The following is a 23214-nucleotide window of genomic DNA, read 5'->3' on the forward strand; positions in this document are numbered from 1 at the left end:
GCCCCTGAGGCCATGACGAGGCCTCTGTCCCTGGGTCCATGGCCGGATGTTGAGTCAGGAAGAGTCTGAAGGCTGTGGAAGTTCTCCATTTGTACAGTGTTGCTAGTGGACAAATTATTCTCAGTTCTGGCTGTTCACAAGGGAAACTTTAAATGGGTGGTGCGGAAATCCTTTGCCTGAAGCATGATGTGAAAAGTGGTTTCTGTGTGCATGGAAGGATGGCCTGGGTTCAAATCCTCCCTTGGATACTTACTGATCAACCCCATAACACTAGTGAGCCTCAGTTCCCTTCTCTGTTCAGTGAGACTAGACCCTAATCCATGGAGGTTTTCTTAGACAGTTAAAAGGGGTCTCAGACCCTCCCTTATCACAGCCCACAAGTGGTGGTCAGCCACTGCCTGGAGACCTCCGAGGAGGGGGACTCACCTCCTTGGTCGAGCATCCCCTCCCCCACGTGGCATGCATAAAGGGTTTGACGAACCATAGGGCACTCTACAAACGCTACTGGGGCATCCCCATCAGCCTCTCCAGACAGCTCCCATTTCTCCTCCTCATTGGAAGCGTCTCCCTTGGTGACTTCAGGAGTTCATCCTGGAGAACTCCCAGTCCTTCCTGGGTCAGCTTATCTGGCACAGTGGCAGTTTGTGGGCTCCTGCCTCCCACTCCTCCCACCCCCTTGAAGTCACTGTCCCCCACATCCGGGGGGTAGGTCCACCTGCAGGAAGGGCTCCCTTCCCCTCCATCATTCTCCCATCATCCCTGCCCCAAGTATCAGTTTCTCCTCCTTAGCCAGAAGCAGCCCTAGACTAAATTCTTGTTGGCTCCTCTCCCCTGCAAAGCATGAGGACATCCACAAGGGCCAGTCAGGGTGTCCTGAGCCGCTGGACTTCTAGCAGGGAGGGACGTCCACTCGTCTGTGCCTTGAGTCAGGCAGAGAGCCCAAGTCTCCATCTCTGGGCTCCTGAGGCTGTGCCAAGCATGGGGCCGGGGTGGCCACGGGCAGAGCCTGGGGGTGCTTTCATGCGCTTCTGTTGGTGGGTTAGGTTGGACCAGATGGCGGCTGGGACCCTTTCATTTCTCAGATACTGGGATTCCGGGTTCCTCCCACTTGTATGGAAGCTGCCAAGGGATCATCCCGATCTTTGTCCTAGGGCCTGGATCCCAGGAGGCACTTAGGACGCTCTTTGCTTGTCAAGGACGGGAATGGCCCATGGTCTTGCCATTCTGTGGTATTGTCAGGCCTAGCCAGCAAGCCTTTATTAAGCTCTTACTGTGTGCAGGGCCCAGGCTAAGTCCTGAGAAGGCAAAGGAGGCCCTGCCCCGAAGGGCACACACGCCCTGCCAGAGGAGAGAGACACGGGGTGGGACAACTGGAGGAAGGCACAGGGAGGGAGAAGGGCAAACCCAGGGGGAGCAGCAAGGAAGCAGCTGCTATACGCTGGGCACCAGGCACAGTCTCTGGGGGCTTCAGGGCATGCACCAAGCTGACCCCACTGGGACCCATCTCTAAGTCCAAGGCCTGAGTCAGGAGGGGATCAGTTGTTAATTCTGTGCAAACATTGTACATGTGGCGGGCAGCTGAAGACGTAGGCACGGCCCTGAACCTGGCTCGGCCCGTCAGCTTGGAAGGAGAACACAAGGAATGCCAGATGCCCCCTGTGAAGCGATCCAAGGGGGGCAGGGCACGTGCTTGGTCTTCTGGACACAGTAATGGTCCGGCCTGGCCCCGGGCCCTCAGACACAGCCTGGGGTCTGCCTGGCTTCCATCAGCTCTCCTGATAGATGGGTTTAGGGCTCATCCCTTCCTCTGTCTGCATGTCCAGCCTCCGGCCACCCACCCTCTTTGCTCCTGCATCTCTCAGACATGCCCTTTATGCCCCCAGGTCCCAGAGTCCTGGAAAAGCGTCCCTCCGGCTGCCCTGCCCCAGAGCCTTCCCTGGAAGGAGACTCAGCCCAGATCCAGCCCTGACAGTGGCCCATGGTTAGTCATTATAATGTCGGCACAGACATGCATTCATTACTGTAGAGCCCCGATGACAGCCGTGGGGCCTGCCCGGGCTATCTGTCCTTGGCCAAAGGCCCCCAGATGCCGGGCTTCGGGAGTTCTAACCACCTTCATCAGGAAACCCTTTGTCCCACCTCCACTGACTTCTTCTCTGCCCTGGGGGAGCCACAGCTGGGCTCCTGAGCACGTGGGGGCACCGAGAGCCTGGGCAAGTGCCCTGGGCCGGGGGTCCCAGGCAGGGGGACTTGACCTGGCCTCTCGCACTTCATCTGATTTCAGGATAATTGGTTTCCCAGGCAATCCTATGGATTTTATTTTTTGCATTAAAAAAACCTGATTCTGAGAAGGAAGAGGTCCCTAGGTTTGATGGAAGGAAATACCCCCGGGGCCAGACAGAGAAAGGTGAAGGGCCCAGTCTAGCGGGAACCCCGGCTCTAACACAGCCTGGGCTCAGTGCCTCTGAGCTCAGCTGGCCAAGCATCTGTTATGTGCCAGGCAAGACAGGCCCTGACCTCAGGGACCTCACAGACACACTGACAAACGTGTACATAGACATGGAAGGTCAAGGTAGGGGTGAGGCCCCAGCAGCGGGGGCGCGTAGGGCCAGGCAGGAGTGAGAACGGCTTCCTAGTTCCCCAGGCCCTGGGACCAAACTATGTGGTATCGGCTGTGATGCGAGGAGCCCCCAGCAGGCCCACCTTCTGTGGGTCACCCACAAGGCAGGGGAGGGGCTGCGGCTGTTGTCCACAGAGCTTCTCTGCGCGAGCTACCCAGTCCAGGAATGTCTGGTTCACCAGAGCCTGCCCCCGGCTCTGCCCACTCTGGCCTCGCCAGCCCCGTGTCATGGTCATCCTCGGGCCACTGTGCCTCCCAGTCCCTGCCAGGGCCTAGCCTGGCCACAACCCGGGACCCTGGTCCTCAGGCCAGGGAGCCCCCACTCCTCCCTCCGTGCAGACCTCCAGACCGTCCTTAATCTGTTCCATATGCTGCATATGAAGCAAAGCTTGGAAAGTGCTGAGGCTGGCAGTTGCTGCGGCCCGGACACCGCGAGAGGCGCCGGGCTTCCCTGGCCCTTCTCCAGCCGCTCTGTTTGTCGGGAAGGTCTTGAGGTTGAGAAGTCAACCAAGACTTTCCATTTTACAAACCAGCAGCAGCTTCTCCTTCATTTGGCTTTGCTGGTGGGGAAGCTGAAGGCCGGCTCAGCCCGGCCACAAGGCATCTGGTCTGGCACATCCAGAGGGAATGGAAACCCTGACAGGCCCCAGCCCTCAGGAAGGGAAGGGGAGCTGCCTGGCTCGCCTGGGGGCCTCAGTAAGAAGCCAGCCAAAACAACAAATTTTAAGAAAGTGAGTCAAGGGATAGCCCCTTTAATCAGTAAAGAAAAAAACCCAGCTGGGAGGGAGAGACCCTCAGGGTGGCTGTTCCTGTACCAGTGACCTTCAGTGGAGCCTGGGTAGGGACCTGCTGTGGTCCAGCCTGTGAGCTCCTGAGTGAGCTGGACCCAGCCAGCCGGGCGCCTCGGCCTGTCCTCTCCCAAGGAAGGCCAATTCTGATGGCCAGAAGCTGCCACTTAGCTTGGGGTTCACTGGCTGGATCCCTTCCCTCCTTCCACTTCCCAGCTGTTTGGGGCCCTCCTGCCTTACTCTGAATGTGACTGGTACCTGTTTCTCTTTGGAACAGCTACCCTGAGGGGCTCTCCCTCCCAGCTCCTCTCCGCCTCTCCCTTCTTTTTTTTTCTAATGAAAGGGGCCATCCCTTGACTCGCTTCTTAAAGAGGCCTATTCCCTAAGTGGGCTTTATCTCACTCAGTGAGGACCTGAAAAGGCCAGGGTCTCCCACTGTGACAGAGAAAAGCCAACCCAAAATACTGAGCCACACCCTCTGAGGCTGTCTCATGCATCAGTCAGTGGCGGAAGGCTGGGGCCCCTCATGGCTCAGGGGTCTGGCCGTTGGCCGTGGAGCTGAGCCAGGGGACTGTAGGGGCTAAGGGGGGGGAGGGGGTCTCAGGATGGAGAGTCATGTGGGAACCAGTTTTCTCTTTTCCTATGCAGGAGAAACATCCCACCATGGTGCAGCTCCCAGGAGGCCCTGCAGCAGAGGTGATGGTGCTGCAGAGTCCCCGCGTGCCTGGGTGAGTCCATGGCAGTAGCGCTCTCACACGCGGCCATCCCATTGCTGGCGAGGACCGTAGGCCCAAAGTCACCTCACCCATCCCTCCTTCCCTGCGTGGCTGACCCTGTGCCCTCCCTTCTCCTGGCAGTCACTCCTTAGCCCAGGCCCTCATCCCCCTGCTTGCGGGGTGCTGGCCTCTGGCACCTGAGCCCCTCCTCCCTCCCACACCCTCCATCTGCACTGCTTTGGGGCGCCCACATGGGTGACAGCCCCCTCCCCTGGTGAGCAGGGGCAGAGGCTCATGCCTCCCAGCCAGGCCATTCACAAGCTCCTAACTCTACCCCCTGCAGATTCGAGCTTGTGGTCGTGTGGAGGGTGCACCTAGATGAAGAAGGGAAGGTGACCCCCGAGCTGGACCTTTTAACAAAAATCCCAGAGCAAGGTAGGGCTCTGGAGCCTCCCTCTGCCCTGGTCCCTCCCAGGAAGGCTGCACCCCAAGATGGGTGTGGACACTCCCTTAGTGTGACTCCTGCCTCTCCCCACTATGGGCCCAACGCAGCCAGGAAGGGCCAGTTCCAGGGTCCAGTAAATTCGTGGCCTGTGTTCCTGAAACACTGAGGCTTCATTTTACAAACGTGGCCCCCAAGTCTGGGCCCAGGTGCCCCCCAGTTCTCCTCAGAACAAGTAGCCATGAGCAGGGCACCCTCTGCTTTTTTGCTGTCCCCAGCCCCTCCTCCCTGGCCACGGTCCTGCCTCGAGCCGCCTCCATGCTGTGGCCCTGTGACCCTGTGGCCCTGGCTGAAAGCTCTTGGTGCTGTTCTGCTCTCCCCCTAAAGCCCTGACCCTGGACAAGAAGGAGGTGGTGGCGCGTGCCCCCCGCTGCTTCAGGACCCTCCTGGGGCTGCTGGGCATCGAGGCTGCCCTCGGGAGCCTCGTTGAGCTGCTGCGCATGGAAGAATGAAGACCAGGGCTCGGGCCGGACTGGCTGTGTCGGAAGGTTCTTTACTCGGGAATCTGCTCTTTGGGAGCTGACCCTTACACTGAAGAGAACATTTGCGATTTTCCGTTTATAAACCAAACCCTCCTCTATGCTTTGTACATGTATGGCACGTGAGAGAAATCATGACGGGAAAATAAATAGAGCCATTTAAATAAAAGTGATGGGCCTGCTAGTGTGCTTCAAGAAGCTGAGCGGCCGCAGCGGCACGCGGAGTGGTGGTGTGTCCCTAACATCATCTGAACCTGGGGATCCTGACACGAAGTGAGGCTAACATCATCTGAACCCGGGGGGCTGGGGAGGGCGCTGACCGGGCCTCTCACCACCACAGAACCAGCCCCCAGGGGCAGGATGTTCCCGCGACCCTCCCTTCTCGCCCAAGGAGGCCGGCGAGGGCTGGGTCAGTTACCACCATGGCCCACGTGTGCCCAGCCCGCCTCCTCACCCGAAGGGAGCAGTTACCACAGGCCATTGCGATGGCGGGGGGGGGGGGGGGTGGCAGCGGCAGAGCTGGCCGTTGGGCCTCAGTCTCCTGCCCCTCGTGGGCCCTCACACTGTCGCCATCTCAAAGTGCTGTGATGACTGATGATGGGGTGAGAGTGTGTGTGCGTGTGTGCACACATGCGCTATGGGAGGGACCGCCTGGGCAAGGGCTGATCTCAATCCTGACTTTCCCACCTGAAGAGAATGCCAGGCTGTCCTGGGCCAAGCCCTGTCTGCACAGGGAGGGGCTTGGCAGGAGGGAGTCAGGCCCAGGGCCAAGGCTGGAGAAAGGCTGCGCCTATGCCATCCTTCCCCAGGAAGCTGACCATAGAGCCTCACCACCCCACACTCTGCTCTCCAAAGGTGGGTAACTTCTGAACCTACATAAAATCCCTTAGGGATGGCTGCCAGCCTGAGGGGAGAGACCTCCCTCATGGGAGCATCTGGGCCACAGGCAGACCACAAGGGGCACAGGGCTGGGTCCAGATTCACATCGCTCAGGGTGCAGCATCCGCACGAGGCTCTTAATGACAGGTCTCCCCTGAAGAGGGTTCAGACCGTCAGGGAGGAGGGGGACGCCGAGCTCAGCACACAGAGGTGGGTGCGAGGGGCCCTTCTCACAGCCTCAGGCACAGCAGGCAGGACAAGGGGCCCCAGGCACAACTACAGACTCGCCTCCAGGGAAAGGGGCTCAGGCCTCACTCCCTCTGAAAACAGCTGCATCTGGGCCCCCCGCCCAGCTTCACCATCTCAGCCATAACTCTCAATAGCAGCATGTGGGAAATCAGCCACAACCTCCTGGGCACCCAAGCCCGCCAGAGACCCGTGGCGGCCTCCGGGCCCTGGGATGCGTGGGCAGGGCGGACACAAGGGCACTTCTGGGGGGTGGCTGTGGGAAATTTGCACCCTCTCACCAGGGATCCCCCACTGCAGCCCCACAGTGGGGAGCCTAGGCCTCACCCTCCCCTTACACCCACAGACCATGCATCCCAAGGGCTCCCGTTCTTCATCTCCGAAAGGCCATCCCTCTTCCACTGTGGTCAGAGCAAAACCATTCACAGCTGCAGAGTTCCCTGACCCGCCAGAGTGCCTGGCCCCGCCCCGGCCGGCCGCTACACCTTGTGCAGAACCAGGGTGCAGTCGTCCGGCTCCTTCTTGGGGGGCGCGTTCTTCAGGTAGTAGCTGACGATCTTGCCATCTAGCCTGTGCTGATGGGGTATGCTTTCGTACGGCTTGAGGTCCAGGTCAAGGACGGAGACGGAGAAGGTGAATCGGGCCCTCGAGGAAGGGATGACGGGGCGCTGGTCAGAGCTGTGGACACAGATGGCAGGTTTCAGCTCGGTCAGAAGCCGCTCCCAGCCAGGACTGAGAAGCACAGCCAGTCTGCTCCTCAGTGGCCCCATTCAAGGCCTGAGAACTAAGGCCCGTGGAGGCTCGAGGCTTGTCCAAGATCACCCCCTTCCTCAGGGGCAAAGCCACAAGAGCCACACCCCCAGAGAAGAGGGATGAGCCGAAAGGCTAAAACTTGGGCATGACCCCCACAGGCTCCCTCCTGACACCACTGACCTGGGGGCTGGCACACTTCCCCCAAGAAACAGGGGGACCCCCATCCAGACTGGGAGGCTGGGCTCAAGCAGGCTGTCTCTATGGTAGACAGGCCCTCAGTTTACTTGGTCCTGGCCTGATCTGAGTCCCAGGGCCAGTGTTCCCGTGTCCCCGTCTGTTGGTTCAATGGCTGCTAGCACCAGGAGGACCCTGCGAGACAGGCAGCCGTCCTGGGCAGAAGACTGACCAACAACCTGGGGAAGTCCCCTTTCCTCCCCCTGCCCCTCAGACCCCCCAAGAGCCTCACCACTCATCCTGCAGACAAGGGGACAGGGCAATCATGATGGAGCAGTCCTTGGCAGTCATGGCCACTCGGTATTGCTGGACCTGGGCAACAGGCAGGATGGGGTGAGTGGCAGACGCAGGCTGCAGGCAGCATCTCACAGCCAGCCTGAGCGGGCAGACACTGGCCACACCCCAAAGGACAGAATGTCCCCACAGCTCCTCAAAAACGGAGGAATTCCGGGTCTGTGGCCACAAACACTGGAGCATGACAACCAGTGTGCCACGGGCAGCCACAGGCTGGCACCTTCTCCATGGAACAGATACGTCCCTGGGCTTGGAGGAGGAAGCAGGAAGGAAATGGCATCGGCTTCCCAGGAGATGATGCCCACCTGTGTGCCTGCCCTGCTGGCTGCCACCAAATCGGGGTCCTCTTGCCCCCAAACTCCAGAGAGCCTCTCACCCAGAATGCACACAGCTGCCCCCAGATGCAACATCGAGGCCTCAGAGGGGCTCTCTTGTCTCTACTGCCCGGCCGCTCTCCCACCTGCCCCAGCTCCACTTCTCAGGGGCTTGCCCAGTGACAAAGGCCTTCTCCTGAGACCCCAGCCCGGCCCACCCTAAGGACCTAAGTGCCTCAGGCCCCCATGCCCACTGCAGTCGCCCAAGCTCAGCTCCTCAGACATGCTAGCGTCTTGCTGGGCCCCCTAAGCAGGACAGAACCAAACCACTGGACCTTGGCTGCCCCCAAAGGGTGTCCTGGGCTTGGTGCTGGTCACTCCCTGGGGGGACGCACTTCAACAAGCAGCCCCAGAGCGCTGGGGGCCGGGAGCCACAGTGTGGCCCGGGGCGTGGCCAGGAGCCACTTTGGCCTGTTTTCCAGTGGCCGGCAGTGAGCAAGCTTTGCCATGACCCTTCTTCAGCCCTGACGGCTTCCAGAAGGGCCTCGGGGTCCACTGCAGCCATCTGGGCCTTTTTCCTTAAGGGAGAGACCTGGCCCTATGCCGTAGCCACCCTGTGCCCTCGCAAATGCCTAAAAGAAAAGGGTCATCTTCCCATGAAGAGGGGAGGCAGGAAAGAAGCCAGTGAGCACTGACAAAGAGCCTACTGTGTACCGGGGGCCAGGCTAAGCCTCCCCTCTGGGAGGCAGGTGAGTCCCAGTCACAGCTGAGGACCTGTACCTTGGGCCCTAAGGGTCTGGGACTGGATTCAGGGAGATGAGGCCTGAGGAGGCAGGCTGGGGGCAGGGGGAGCCCGGAGCGCCAGTCTTGGCTAGGTCGGCGGTCACTCGAGGGAGCCATTACCTTGGTCAGTGCATAGGCCAGGGTCCCGTCATCTTCTGTGGAGAGGTCCCGGAGCTTCTGGTAGAAGGCTTCATTGTAAGGCCCATCGATCTGGAGCAGGTCCCTGAGGAAGAGGAGGAGCAGGTGGGCTCAGGCCGCCCACCAAGGCGGTCATCCAGGTTGGGGGGGGGGGGGGGGGGAGGAAGCAATGCTGAAAACACGCCCTCCCCCCTTTCCAGCCCAGCCCCCTCCCCTAGAGGAAGGCTTGGGCTTCCTGGGAATTGGCTGGGGGAGGCCCTGAATGCCAGAGCCAGAGTGGCAGCTTGGCAGAGGAAATGGCCCTAGACTGGGAGTCAGGAAGACCAACCGGGGCTAGAATTCAGCTGCGGACACTTATTAGTGGGCTGACCCTCAGGGGAAGCCCCTTGACTTTCTCATCTGTAAAATAGGGGCCCCTCCAGCTCTGACCTATGATGCCGTGACTTAATGAGCCAAACAAAGAATGAGGAAAATGAATCTGGGTCCAGTGTGGAAGGATGAAGGCCTGTCCTGGCTGGAGGGAGGGGAAGAGATGCTGGCTGGGGAAGGAGAGGGAATGTAGAGGACAAGGTGTGTGGTGGGGCTAGACACAGAAAGGAGGAGCCAGGGCAGGTGCAGACAGGAAGGAGGGCCGTGGACAGTGCCCAGGGAGGAGACAGTGCCTGCAGGCTGGGTGCCTGGGGGCAGCCCCAGAGGGACAGACAGGACAGTGGAGGGAGGAGGGAGCACAGAACCCTAAGGGGCTGGGGGTGCAGGGGGTCAGCAGGACATGGAGAGGCAGGATCAGTTCCAGCCTGGGTCCCTGCGATGCCCCCACCACCCCAAGGGGGCCCTGGCACCAAGGACAACAGCTGGGCAGTAGCCAAAGCTGGGGCAAGGGCGCCCTCGTGTGGCCAAAGGGCAAAGGAGCAGCAGGCCACAGGCCAGAAGCAGGCAGCAAGGCTGGCCAGAGGTCAACCCGGGGCTGCAGGCCCACCCTGCGCCTGGACAGCCCACCGAGCTGCCCCCTGTTTTGTGGTCGGGTCAGGACTGGAGAAGGGAGAGAGACAGAACCAGCCAAGTGCGTGCAGTGGACACAGGGAGGTGGCCGGGCCGGGCCCCTTGGTGCCCACAAGCCCTACCTCTCCTCGGGAAACTCCTGCAGGTGGCGCTCAACACGGCGGTAGAGCGGGTACAGGCCCTCAATGTCGAGGAGGTCCAGCATCTGGGCCTGCAGCGTCTTGTAGAGAAGGCAGCCCCTGGGCAGCCCCGAGGCCTCCGCGTGGCTTTTCCCTGCAAGCAATAGGACATGAGAAAGGCCCAGAAATGACCAGCTAGCTGCGGCCAAGGAAGGCACTGCCCACTGCCCTTCCTACACGTGGCCGGTACCCTGCGTGGGCAGCCGCAGCCGAGGCTGGCGCTCCCCTTCCTCCTTGCCCACAGTGTGCGTCAAGCAGGGCCCGGCAGCCCCTCCCTAGCTCCCCCACTGGCTGGTGCACCCTCCCCTGAGAGGGTAAATGAAGCTCCTCTTGGGCATCTGCACCCCGAGCGGCACCGCAGGCCTTGGCCCTCAGCAGGCGCTGACCCATGGGCCACACTGTCTCCACAGAGAAAGGTTTTCTTCCTAGACCAGCCACACTCTGTTAAGTGATGCTGGCCGATGCGAGGACGGGCGGGGGAAGCTTCCCTCGGGCCAAGGCAACGAGCATGTATTACCCGCCTGCCATGGGCCAGGCACGCGCCCAGTGCAGAGACGAGGACAGACTCCAGTCACCCTGGCCTGCCAGGCCCTAGTGGTCTGGCTCTGCCAAAGTGTCTGGAAAGGCACCATCCACAGAGGCAGGACGGGCAGCCATCCTCCTCCTTCCTTCTCCCTAAGTCCTCTGAGACAGCTCTGTGGTGCAGGGCTGTACTCTGGGCCTGGAGTCAGGAAGCCCTGAGTTCAAGTCCAGACAGACACCAGTTGTGAGACCCCAGGCAAGGGGCCTAAGCACTGCCTGCCTCAGTCTCCTCATCTGTAAAGACCAAGGCTGAACACAGCACTCCCTCCCAACGTGGCTGCAAGGAGCAGAGATAATGACTGCACTTGGCGGGCCTGTGCCCGGCAAACAGTGGGCACTAGGTAAGTGCATGTTCCCTTTCCCCTCCATGAAAGAGGAGGCAGGGTCTCAGTGGGGGAAGGGGACAGAGTAGGACTGCCAGGCAGCAGCAAGGGCCCAGTGCAGGCTGCGTCACATGCATCGGGAGCTGACCCATCAGGATGGTGGTGGGACAAAGCAGGAGGGCGGGTGTCTCAAGAGAAGGGAGCAGAGTGGTCAGTGCAGGGGAGATGGCCTGAGAGAGAATCAAGGGGTCCAGGGATGAGAGGCAAAGGTGAGAAGGGCAGGGCTCTGTATGGGAAGGTGGAAGCGGTCAGCCAGAGGGGCAGGGCTGGAGCCATCAGGAAGGCTCATCTTCCTGAGTTCAAATCCAGCCCCAGACACTTACTAAATGTGTGACCCTGGGCAAGTCACTTAGCCTGTTTGCCTCTGTTCCTTATTGGTAAAATGGGCTGGAGGAGAAGGCAAAGCCAAGGGTGTGGCCAGCCCAGGTGTGGCTGGGTGGGGTGGAGGTGAGTGGTTAGGGCACTGGAGGGAGAAGCCCCAGGATGAGGCTGCTGCTGGGGGGAGACAAGCTGTAGGTCACACTGAGCTCAGTGAAGGAGAAAGGGGCAAGACCCGGGGTCTGCACGCTCCGCTCCCACTGGCTGGTGACCATGGGCAGCCTGAACCTCACAGGAGCAGTGGAGAGGGAGCAGGGATTATCCCACCCCCCTCCTGGACTGCAGCTGAGGTGGGGCTGCGGCCCAGGTGTCAGACAGAGCCAGTGGACAGGGAGAGGTCCAAATGGAGGGAAACCGATCCCCTGGATGCAAAGCACGATGGGGCGGCAGCCAACCCGTGGGGAGGCTGAGCGCAGACAAGGTGCCACAGGGCACCACGGGAAGAGCAGGAGCCTTACCGTTCCTCAGCAGCTCTTTGCTGAAGGGACTGGCCTCGCAGCAGCTCCTCCCCTGCAAGGCGGGAACCACCTTCAGGTCCCCGGCCCGGCACTTGTCCGTGCTGCTCAGCAAGGTCAGCGTGATCACATGAATGAGCTCCTTGATGACTGTCCTGGTGCAGTGAGGCCCGCTGACCAGCCCGTTGGAGGGGTAAAAGAAGGGCTTCAGGTGGCCCGCCAGCTCATTCCAGTCGGCGGCCGAGTCCCGCTGGTCCCTGCAGCCGTAGATGAGCTCGCCGTTCTGCGAGAAACAGAAGGTGCAGTGGGCGGCGCCTCCGAGCGAGGGGTGGGGCCCCTCTCCTCCCGCCTGCAACTGGGAATGACCTTCACCCTCTGCACACTATTGGCCTCTGCTGGCTTCAGGCAAAGCAGACATGACTGATCCCGTTTTACAGATTGAGGAAGATGAGTGCAGAGGGCTGAGACAGGACTAGAACCTGGGTCTTCTGGCTCAGAGATCACTAGTGTCCTCAGTTGGCTAATTTTCCCAAAGCATCTGAACGGGACATTTCAAAGGATGAAATCCAAAGGTGACAACAGAGAAAGATGAGAGAAAACAGCCAAACTGGTGCATTGTTGGTGGAGCTGCACACTGATCCAGCCATTCTGGGAAACAGTGTGGAGCTGCACCCCAAGGTCACTTGGTCTCCTCAGAGTGAGCACAGCCCTGTGACCCAGAGACAGCACAAAAGGAGGAAATGGACCGCATGCACAGATACACGGAAACTGAGGGGTGGCCAACCATCAAGGTGAGTGGTGTGATGGAAGACTGCTGTGCTAAAGGAAATGATGATGGGGACACTCCAAGAGAGTGACTTAGAAGCAGCCGCAGCAGCAATACAACAATTCCGAGAGACCCGAGAACTCTGATCAAGCAATGACGGAGCATGCTTTCCCCGGGGCTGCTCGGGCCTAGCTGCAGGCGGGAAGTCGAGCTCAGATCTCGCTTCAGGGTGACTCCAGCCTCTGTCTGCCTCAGTGTCCCCATCTATAAAATGGGGACGATCCCAAAAGCCACGTCCCAGCGTTGTTGAGAGGACCAAAGGAGATGAAGCCAGAAGACCCTTAGCCCCCAGCACACACCAAGCCCCACATGAATGCTGGCTACGGTGACTCCACACGAGGAATCTGCTTCACAAGGCAGACCCCTGAGGACGATTCTGCCTTGTCTTTCTTTTTCAATGGGGATGGGGGGTGGGGGAGAACAGAGGTGTATTTTTATAAAAAGAAAAAATAAGAACAAGCATAAATTTCTTTAAATAGCTAATTGCTGTTTTCTAGTTTTCATGTATATGTGAGAGAAGGGAGGCAGGGAAAAAGGAGAGAGAGGAGAGGAGAGAGAAAAAGGCAGGCAGAGGGAAGAGAGGGGAAGGTCCCTGAATCCAATTTGCCCCCATCTCTGACCTAAGGCCGAGGCTCCCATCCTCACACTATGCTCTCCCCAGCCCCCTTCACCTGGTCCATTCCCAGGAGCCAAGTTTTTGGTGGGAGCTAAGAAGAGCTTCCTCCCAATCAGAGTTGTGCCCCTTCCTGGAAGATTGGGGGTAATACCGAGGCCCATGATCAGCCGAGGTAGAAAGGGAAGCAGGGAAATAAAGAGGCAGAGAGCAAACAAAATCCCTCTAAATATCCTGATGGCCAAAGAGTCGATGGAAGACGGACTAAAGCCATCATTCGAGTTGTAGGATACAAAATAAGTCCACCTAAGGCCTCAGCATTTTTTTTACATTACCAACAAAATCCAGCAGGGAGAGACAGAAAGAAAAAAATTCCATCCAAAATATGGGACCGAAAAGGCAGTTTTCAGAGGAAGAAATCAAAGATATTTATAAGCATATGAAAAAATGCTCTAAATCACTATTGATTAGAGAAATGCAAATCCAAACAACTCTGAGGTACCACATCTCACCAATCAGATTGGCTAAGATGACAAAACAGGAAAATGACAAATGCTGGAGAGGATGTGGGCAAATTGGAACACTAATGCATTGTTGGTGGAGTTGTGAACTGATTCAACCATTCTGGAGAGAAATCTGGAATTATGCCCAAAGAGCCATAAATAATTTCATATCCTTTGACCCAGCAATACCACTTCTGGGGTTATATCCCAAAGAGATCATAGAAGTGGGAGGAAGACCCTTATGTACAAAAATGTTTATAGCAGCTCTTTTTGTGGTGGAAAAGTAGTGGAAAGGGGGTGCCCATCAACTGGGGAATGGCTAAAAAAATTGTGGTATATGAATGTAATGGAATATTATTGTACTGTAAGAAACGAGGAGCAGATGGACTTCATATTTACCTGGAGAGGCTTATATGAACTGATGCTGAGTGAGAAGAGCAGAACCAGGAGAAATTTGTACACAATTACAGACACAACGTATGTGTGATGACCAGCTTTGATAGACTGGACTCTTCTCAGCAATGCAGGGATATAAGTCAATCCCAAAAGACTCATGATGGAGAGAAATGTGTGCATCCAGAGAAAGAACTGAGTTTGTATCCAGATTGAAGCAAACTACCTGATCTTTTTCCTTCTCCTGTTTGGTTTTGTTTCCTCTTTCCCATTGTTCATTCCATCTGATACAATCCACTATGCTTGATTGTATGCCACCATGGGGAGGAGGGGGGGAGGGAGAGAAAATCTGAAACTCAAGGAGTTGTGGTAATGAATCTTGTGAACTAAAAGTAAACAAATTAATAAAGACCAAAAATAAAAATATGGGACCAAGAGACCCCATACAGTACTTGGAAGTCTGTCTACCAAGACGCACAGCTACAAAGCACTCTACAGAAACACAAACCTTAAAAACAGCACGAGGATGCATTGCTCATGGGCGGGCCATGTCAACATAACAAAGATGACAATACTACTCCCAGTTAATTTTCTCGTTCAGTGCCATAACAATCAAACTGCCAAAGCATTATTTTATGGAACTAGAAAAAATGATAACAAAATTCATCTGGAGATCCATATGGTCAAGGATCTCAAGGGAAATTTTCTAAAACTTGGAAAATAGATGCTACTAGTAGCACATTTTGAACTCCACTATAAAGCACTAATCATCACAACCATTGGGTACTGGTTAAAAAGGATAATCAGTAGAAGGAATTAGATACACAAATTAGAGAAGCAAACAAATGCCAAAGCAGGGCATGTGCTGAGCTTGAGAGCCTTGCAAAGAAGGCCAAGCGCTCACTCTCTGACAAACTTTCTGAGAAAACAGGAAAGCAATGCAGCCGAAATCAGATCTTGCCCAGCATCTCACACTAACAAGATAAGCGCCAAATGGAGGCTAGCTAAGAAGAGGTGAGAAAGGGAGCCACCTTCCAGAATGTAATGGAAAGGCAAATTAAAGGTCTTCTCTGCCCCCTAACAGGCTGAATGTGGCCACATGGAGCCTGTGGGCAGTGGGTCAAGAGGGTGGTTACATTCTCTGAGCCAGGAGAAGGCTCTATAAGCCCTGATGTGAGGCTTTGCTTTGGGACTCACTGTGAGAAGTGTGTGACTTGACCAGATGAGACTCTGGGCAGTCTTGAGAGCCCCCTGGCTTTGAAAACCCAGATGTTGATGCTTCCCTCTCTGGTAACTGTGATTTGGTATGGATGGAATGGTTGGACAGTTTGGAAGCCTGTCTGCTTGACCTGTTTCTCTTCTTGTAACTTCTGTCTGTATACTCTGAAGTTCCGGGTGCTAACGTTTTCCCCTGAAGTAGGTAAACGACATATGTTTGATTGATTAAAGTAAGCTTGTAAACCCATTTTGAGTTGCTTTCCTTTAGAAAAGCAGGTCTAAGAACCTGTGTTGGCAGCCACCCCGGGGATGCTGGGGTGCTTGCTGATACACAAACCCACACAAGAGAGTAAGGATCACATGATTAAATGGGCACCTGTGATTCCACAAAATCCAAGTGTGCTGCACAAACACTCATACCCAAGACATGGAAGGAATCAATCCCAACTTGTTAGAACAAGGGCCATTCCCAAGATCAGACTGATGGTCAGTGGTGCTCAAAGGACAAAGTCCAAGCAGCCATGGGGAACATGATCCCAATCACGATCACGGAAGATCAGAAAGATGCAGATTCCAGCTTAATGCCAGTGCATCAGATCGGCAAAGATGAGAAAAAAGGAAAATGAAGCTTGTTGGGGGGTTGCCAAGAAACAGGCACCTAATGCACCTGCTGGTGGGTCTGTGAGTTAATCCGACCGTTCTGTAAAGCAGTTTGGAGCCACATAAAGCCCATGGAGATCACACGAAGGGCAAAGTGACCCATGTCTACAAGAGCATTTATAGCAGCTGTTTTTGTAACATCAAAGAACTGGGAATTCAGGGGGCACCCACCAAGTGGGGGCTATCTCAACAAACCACGGCATATGAACATGAAGAAATATTGTGATTATGTAAGAAATAGCAAACAGGATGGTTTCAGAGAAGCCGGGGAAGAAGAATGAAGTTAGCAGAACCAGGAGAGACGCCTAGACAATAAGCACAAGCTTCCAAAGAAAAACAACTCTGATCAATGCAATGGCCAGCCATGATTCTCCAAGACTGACAAAGCATGCTACCTGTGTGATGGAGGAAGCGAAGGAGCTAGGGAGTGACGGAGGGAGGGAACAATACTCAAAGCATCCAAGGCATTCTGGGGCTGTGTTTGAACGGAATTTGACTTACATAAGGATTTTCAGAGACTCAGTGTCCCTAATCCTAGGGCCTTTTTGAAGTATCAGCCCCCACCATGAAAAACCACCCCAAGAGAAATAATCTTACCTTAAATATCTTTAGGTTGTTCTGTGCTTCTTGTAACAAACTTTTCAAGGCAAAGTGCATTCTCTGTTTGTTTCTGAAAGGGGGTAAAATGGGAGAGGTTCTAAAAGCAGCTCCGGTTGATCAGGAATCCACTCAGTGTCCCAAGCATTCAGCAGAACGAGCTGTACTATTTTACCTTGGTCTGGGCTGCCCCCTACAGAGGAGTCCAGCTCGGGACCAGTTCCCTGGAAAGGTGGCTTTTGTACCGTAGGAAATGAGTGAAGGGACAGACGCAGAGAAAGCCGGGAGGGCTTGTGTGGGTGGCCACAGAGGAAAGCAAGCAGGACCAGGAGAACAGGCGGATGGCCACTAACATCCTGGCAGGAAGGACAAGTCACCAGGAGCCAGGCTGGTGCTGAGGCCCACCCCTTGCTCTGCATGGAGGGGAGGGGCTGGGGCTGTGGAGTGGGCCCCAGGTGGGAACTTGCTGGCTTGACTATAAGGAAGGACTTTGGGGGGAGGAGGGTGAGAGGGTTAACTAAAAGGAGACAAGGCAGAGAAAAGAAGGAGTGAAAACATGAAGCAGAAGCACAGCGTGTGGGAACACTGGAGTTCAAGTAATGTTATCTGAAAAAACTCTTCATTCAATTTTATTTTCAGGTCCTGGATTCGATGGGATTGTGAAATCTGCGCCAGCTTCACGCACTCCCCCTTCGCTGAGGCCGCTCCAGAAGAACGCGGATCCCTCCTTCACTGGCCTCATGCTGCCATTTGGAGGCGACACCTGCCGAGTCCTCTCACAAGAGCCGTTGGTCTTTCAGGGCTCCTGGATCTCCTGGGGTCCGGAAGTGTGTGCACAATCCCTGTGCCGATGCTGAGGGAAGTCGCCTTTGGAGATGCTTTTGTATGTTCTGCTTCTTTCAACCATGGGGTACGTCCCCCATGTGCGGTTAATCAGGTCAGGGTTGGAGAAGCAGACCATTTTTAGGGCCCCTTTTCTAGCCCCTTCCTCACACCAGGAGGTGAGCAAAGTGGTCCTTAAAAGGCAGCTCGGACCCTCCTGGGGCTGCCGAATCCCACGGCTGCTTCCAGTGAGAAGACGACCCTGTGGTCTGGGTGGCCTGTGTGCAGGGTTGTGACTACAGCTCCCAGTGTATCTGCACCTGCTGCCACAGGACTCTGAGATAGGTATACTGGTCAGATGCTGTGGGTGATCCGATTCGTGCCTAAACTGGATTAAGTGAGGAAGAATTGCACAAAGTCGTCAGCCTCACTGTCCCCTCCAGTCATCCCAGTCCAGTGGCAGGGCAGTCCAGACGACTGGTGATGGCCAGGGGTGGCATCTGCAATGTCTAACCCAGCTCTCAGCGCTCACAGCGCCTGCTTCAGCCGCCTTTGTGGCTGTTGGAACACACTGCTCTCCTCTGCCCATCCCTCCAAGGGAAGTCTTCATGTGCTTGGGAAGGCACCCCCCTAACTCACCAATGGGTCTGAGACCCCATGGCCACCCTCAGCCTGGGTTAGCCCAGATGCTGCCCAAGCTCCAGCTTCTTGGAGCCCCAGGTGAGAGCTGGGTGGATGAGGGGCCTGAGCCCTCACAGCAGAGGGGGGCTGGTGCCCCCAGAACACACTCTACCCAACTGCAGAGCTGTGGTGCTGACCTCACTGCTGTCTGCTCTTGAAACCTGGACGGTCAACCAGCTCCAGGCCAGTAAACGGATCGCGTCCATTCAAAGGGTCTTGGGGGGATTCTGAAGACCGCCCAGGAGAGGTACCAGACGCTGAGGGCCTTTGTCCCTCTGAACTGCCGAGCATTCAGACTCTGCTGCAGAGAGCACAGCTCCGACAGGCTGGCACAATGTCCGGATGCCAAAAAGACTGTTTTACAGAGAACTCCCCCAAGGAAGGCGCTCAAACAGAGGTCAAGAGAAGTGATGCAAGGACACTCTCAAGGTCGCTCTGAAGATCTGTGGAACTGATGGTGAGACCTGGAAGACACTGGCACAGGGCCACACAGCACAGCACGCCCGCATCAGTGAGGGCGCTATGCTCTGCGAGATGTGGACTGCTTGTGCCTGGCCCGGGGCAGAGCCTTCCAAGCTCGTCCTGCTCTGATCGGCCACAGGTGGACGCACTGGACTCTGACCTGGACACAGGGATGTCACCTCAATCTCTTCAGAACAAAGGACAACAGCCCACCATCCATGTTCAGTTCCAAATTCTCTCCTTCCTTCCTCTTCTTGAGAAGAACAAAACCCATTTTTAATCTGTTCTTAAAACAAAAACCAAGCTGTAGGTAACAGACTTGGTGTCCTGTCTAATCTTCTTTCTGTTCTTTCTATGAAGAAATGTTCACCTATGTTGCTGAGCTTCCAACACTGGGCCACAGACACGCCGGACCCTCTAAAGTGACTGGACACCAGATTTCAAAGCATTCCAGCCCCGACGAGGCAGACAAAACCCCTCAGGGAAGCGGGAAGGCTCGGAGGAGCCATCCTCTGATGGCACGTGGGAAGAAGGGCCTTCTGGAGAGATCCACAAAGTTCAGAGGGAGTCCCCAAGTATCCTCGGATTTTAAAAGGAGACACAACAGGTTTGAATCAGAGTCAGGGACAGAGGGTGGACTTCAAGAAGACCAGGAACTTCCACCTAAGAAAGCTTGAGCAAGAACGGCTAATGCAGGGATTAGCCAGGGAAGAGCCTTGGCAGCCTCCACCTTCCCATGCCCGCGGAGGGCACCTCGGGGTCATCACTGATACTACCCTCTCTCAGCTGCCAAGGCCCAGTGACTACCTCCCTGACCCTCTCACATGCCCCCTCCTGTTCCACAATAGTCTCTCCCCATGCCAGTCCAGCTTCCATTCTGCCACCAAAGTACAGGTCTGACTACGTCACCCTCACTCCATAAGCCCCAGGAGCAAGTACAAAATGCTCTGTCCAGCCTTCAGAGCCTGTGCTCACCCACCCCTCCGGCCTTTCCAGTCTACTTCCACCTACCGCATGCCTCTTCACCCCCTCTATTCGGGTGGCTTTTATTACCAAGGCCACCCCCCGCTCCCCAGCCTGCAATCCTGACTAGTCACCTACAAATGAACCTTCTCCAATCTCTCCCTGTTTCCTGGCTCTGTTGCCTCTCCCCCCTCACACTTCCCGGCCCACGACAACCATGTGATGCTCTCTCCCGTGAACATCAGGCCGGATGCTACTCTGCCATTTCCTCCTCCTGGATCCTCTCACCAGCTCCCTGACAATGCTCAGGTTTGGTTCTCCCCCAAGCACCCGAACATTCTGTGGATTCCACCCGTCGAGGCTCAGGGCTTCCCTTCCCCCATTCTTCTGTTCCCTTCACTGGACATTTCATCAGTCCTCATGGGTCCTGCACCGGCTCTAAACACACGCCATCGGGCTCACCACGTCTAAAACAAAATTTGGTAACTTTCCCCCAAAATGTTTCCAACGCCCTTGAAACCTCCCCATTTCTAGCATGTTCCCCAGTTGCCAAGCCTCCTTGTCTCCTTTACCCCATCTCCAGGCAGCTCCCTAGCCCACCCCACCATTCCCAGCTCAGATGCCTCTGCCTTCCACCCTGCTACTCAGATGAGTCTTGAAGGTCTTCCACGGTCCAGCTCCTAGCGCCCCTGCAGCTTGATGCCGTATCGCTGACTTCTGTGGACTTGGCCTCAGCGAGACCAGGCCACTCACTGTTACCCAAACTCAGTGCTCTCCTCCCACGTGTGACCACTTGTACAAACAGTGCCCAAGCCCAGACAGTCTAACCCTTCGGTGGTCCCCTGCCGGGTGCACGCTCCTCTGGAAGCCCTTTCCCCTCCTGATTTCTCATGTCTCTGGCACGGGGGCTGCTCCAAGGCAGGGGCTGCCTGGCCTGTGGGCATCCTCCAGCCCTGGCGAAGGGCCTTCTCCACGGCAGGTGCTCAGCACGGGAGACGGGTGTCAGGTGCTTTCAGAAAAGAAGGGGATCACAGGGAGTCTGACACGGCCTCATCAAGGGCAGGGCACGCCAGGCAGGCGTCCTCACTTCTTCCAGCCGAGTTACTAGACTAGGAGATCAGAGGATTCTGTGGACATCGGCCTCCCATTCTGGTAAAGGATTTCTCCCGAAAGAACTGTGTTTGATATGAAGAAATGCAGGCTATATTCTGGAAAGCAACGTCCCAAATGGTGACCACACTGTGCTCAACCTTAAACCCAGCAATGCCGCTGCTAAGGCCCAAAGAGATCAGAGGAGGAAAAAAGCATCTACAGCAGCCCTTTCTGTGACGCAAAGAACTGGACACTGAGGGGACACCCACACCCTGGAGAATGGCCAACTGCATGAGGCCCTGCGCTGCACAGAGCACCTGTGTCGGAAGGAGTGATGGAGGGATGCTTTCAAGAGACCTGGGGAGGCCCATATGAAGAAATATGTGCATCAGGGAGGGCTCTCCATGGGGGTCTTTGGGCAGCAACAGTATCAGCAAAGGGAAGTATACAGACTGATGACTAACCAGCCCGAGGACAACTCAAACCCCAGGGAACAGAATCAGGAGTGAGGGACTGTGCAGCCCCAGGCCTCCCTCGATGGGACACATGCGGCTGATGAAGCCCAAACAAGTGAGAGCCACATGGCTACGAGCAGGGGGTGAGGTCTCAATCCTCTGTCCTTCAGAAAGGCATGCTTCCTCAATCAGAGCTGCTTCCACGGTTCCTGCATGGCCCCTTGGAAGGCCCCCCGCCCAGACAAGAGGGCCAGCATGGGGCTGCCTGGTCATCACCGATGCTCCAAACCAGCCCCGTGTCTTTGACTGTGCTGGTCTCACTGCCTGCCTTCAGGCCTCTGCCTGTGCTGTCCCCTTTGAATCCGCCTTCTCTGGCCATAACCAGTTCCTTCACCCAGGTCCTGCTCACAGTCTCCTGAGCTTTGGGATAAGACCGTCAGCTCATGGAGGGATCAGAAAAATGCCAGGGACAAAGGAAAAGGCATAAGTAAGTCCCAGGCAGAAATCTTCCCAAGACACCGACAAGGTGGCCTCTGCAAAATGGTGCTAAGAGCTGTGGCAAGGAGCTCATGGAGCTGCTGTGAGACTCCCCAAGCTGGCGCTCACAAGAAAGCACAAGGGCAAAGGGTCCGTCGTCACTGTTTATGATCCCAAAGCAACACCTCCTCAACTGATGGAACAAACTGGGAAAAATCAACAGCAGCTGGCGAGGAGGCACCACCCCCACCCCCCACCTCACCCCCGCCATGGCCTAGGCAGCAGCTGGGGCCAGAGAAGGTTCTTACCCTGAGAAGAGGTCTAGGGGACAGTATTTACTGATCTGTTTCCATTTGCCAGTTGCGACCTGTTAAAGAAAATTGCAATCATTAATTAACTAGCAATGACCAATGTTTAAATAATTAACTTACTAATGATCAGTAGTGCAGACTCCTGAGCGTCCCCACCCCAGGACATGCACTGTCCGGCTCTGAAGGCTCTCCTCTAGTATGGCAGAAACATGTTTGAAACCTTCTTTCCAATTCCTCTAGGAATTGTAAGAAGTGTTCTTATTAAGGCCGATGCAGACTCCAGGGAGAAGCTCCTTGGGCCCTTCTTAGGGAAGTGATGAAGGCCAGCACTCAACCTTTCATCCAAGAGCCGTCCCCTTCTTTCCGGGAAGGGACCCAGCCAGGCCACGTGACCGTTGTGCCGGGTTTTGGGACTGAGCAGCAGTGGCACTGTAAGAGCCTGTCTTTCTGGGCTCCTCCCCCTTACCAGTATGATGTCAGGGACATCAGAGGGGATGCCGAGATATCTCTTTAAGCACAAAGTGTTTCTGGCACACCTGAGCGAGTAAATATCGACACAGTATGGCATAAAGGGTCCTGCTTGCCAACAGCAGCCAACAGCCCTGTGAAACATCCATAACTTCTCAGGGTTCAATTCCCAGGATCTGTTCAAATTCAGCCTCAGGCTCTGTGACCCTGGGCAAGTCACTTAAGCCCTGTCTGCCTCAGTCTCCTCTCTGTCAAATGGGGTTCATAACAAGGTTGTTGGACGATCAAATGAGATCATCTTTATAAAGCATTTTGCAAACCAGCCCACCTCCTAGCCTTGACCTGCTCTCACCCACAGCCATGCTCAGGACTCTGGAACTGCTCAGTCTGGGCACGTCTTGGGCAGAGGGCTGGCTCTCCGTCCAATCCCTGCCTTCCCAGTTCTTTTCCAGGCTGTTCATCAGCTGTGCTCTGGCTACACTTGAGGAAGGACCCAGGTCAAATTCTACTGGAGAAAGAGGGTGGGCGGCCCCGAAGGCCTTTCCCCTTCCTGGCGGGTGCTGACACTGGGCGCCTCTGAACACATCCCCTCACCTCGCTCCCTGAGGACAAGAACTGTGTCGGGTGACTGGCACCAGTAAATACTTCCCAGCTGCTTGTGGATGGGCTAACTGACCCGGACCACAGCCATGGCCTCTAAGCGGCTGGCCAGCCAGCCTCGGCTATCTCCCCATTCTCATCCAGGATCCACATGGCTACAAATGGGATTTTCCTCAAGTGCAGGTCTCACCATGTCCCATCCCCCCTTACTCAGTATATGCTGCCCCAAGTCCAGTGGGTGCTGTCATTAGTGACACCTACGGGAGCCTGCGGAGGAAGACAGAAAGGAGTCGAGACGGGTCAGAATGTGAAAATCAGCTAATGAGGTATGGAAGAGAAGTCTCCATAGGG

At 56.0% G+C, this 23214-nt stretch overlaps 2 protein-coding genes across 6 annotated transcripts in view; one reads left to right on the top strand and one right to left on the bottom strand.

Annotated features, from left to right (window-relative positions):
- The window catches only part of CENPP (centromere protein P), a 181748-nt gene extending 176474 nt beyond the window's left edge, over positions 1–5274 (top strand). The window contains exons 6-9 of one of the 4 annotated variants that reach the window (XR_011167615.1): positions 1884–1981; positions 4057–4136; positions 4468–4559; positions 4954–5000. Coding sequence is in view for 3 of the 4 variants with exons in the window: in XM_069084440.1 (XP_068940541.1) it covers positions 4057–4136; positions 4468–4559; positions 4954–5078 (297 nt within the window). In the remaining variant the exon portion in view is untranslated. Of the gene's footprint in view, positions 1–1883; positions 1982–4056; positions 4137–4467; positions 4560–4953 lie in introns of all 4 variants that reach the window. The other 3 variants (XM_069084442.1, XM_069084440.1, XM_069084441.1) reach the window with 3 other exon arrangements.
- IPPK (inositol-pentakisphosphate 2-kinase) overlaps positions 5100–23214 on the bottom strand; it is a 42406-nt gene continuing 24291 nt past the window's right edge. For both annotated transcript variants that reach the window (XM_069084438.1, XM_069084439.1), the window contains exons 7-13: positions 21793–21851; positions 16533–16605; positions 11726–12005; positions 9868–10018; positions 8729–8831; positions 7450–7529; positions 5100–6908 (exon numbers count right to left, since the gene is read on the bottom strand). In XM_069084438.1, the coding sequence (XP_068940539.1) occupies positions 6710–6908; positions 7450–7529; positions 8729–8831; positions 9868–10018; positions 11726–12005; positions 16533–16605; positions 21793–21851 (945 nt within the window). In that variant the 3' untranslated portion in view covers positions 5100–6709. The remainder of the gene's footprint in view (positions 6909–7449; positions 7530–8728; positions 8832–9867; positions 10019–11725; positions 12006–16532; positions 16606–21792; positions 21852–23214) is intronic.

This window comes from Petaurus breviceps, unplaced genomic scaffold (assembly GCF_028583685.1).
Source record: "Petaurus breviceps papuanus isolate PSGF00001 unplaced genomic scaffold, PetGlider_PUasm1.0 174, whole genome shotgun sequence".
Classification (NCBI taxonomy): Eukaryota; Metazoa; Chordata; class Mammalia; order Diprotodontia; family Petauridae; genus Petaurus; species Petaurus breviceps.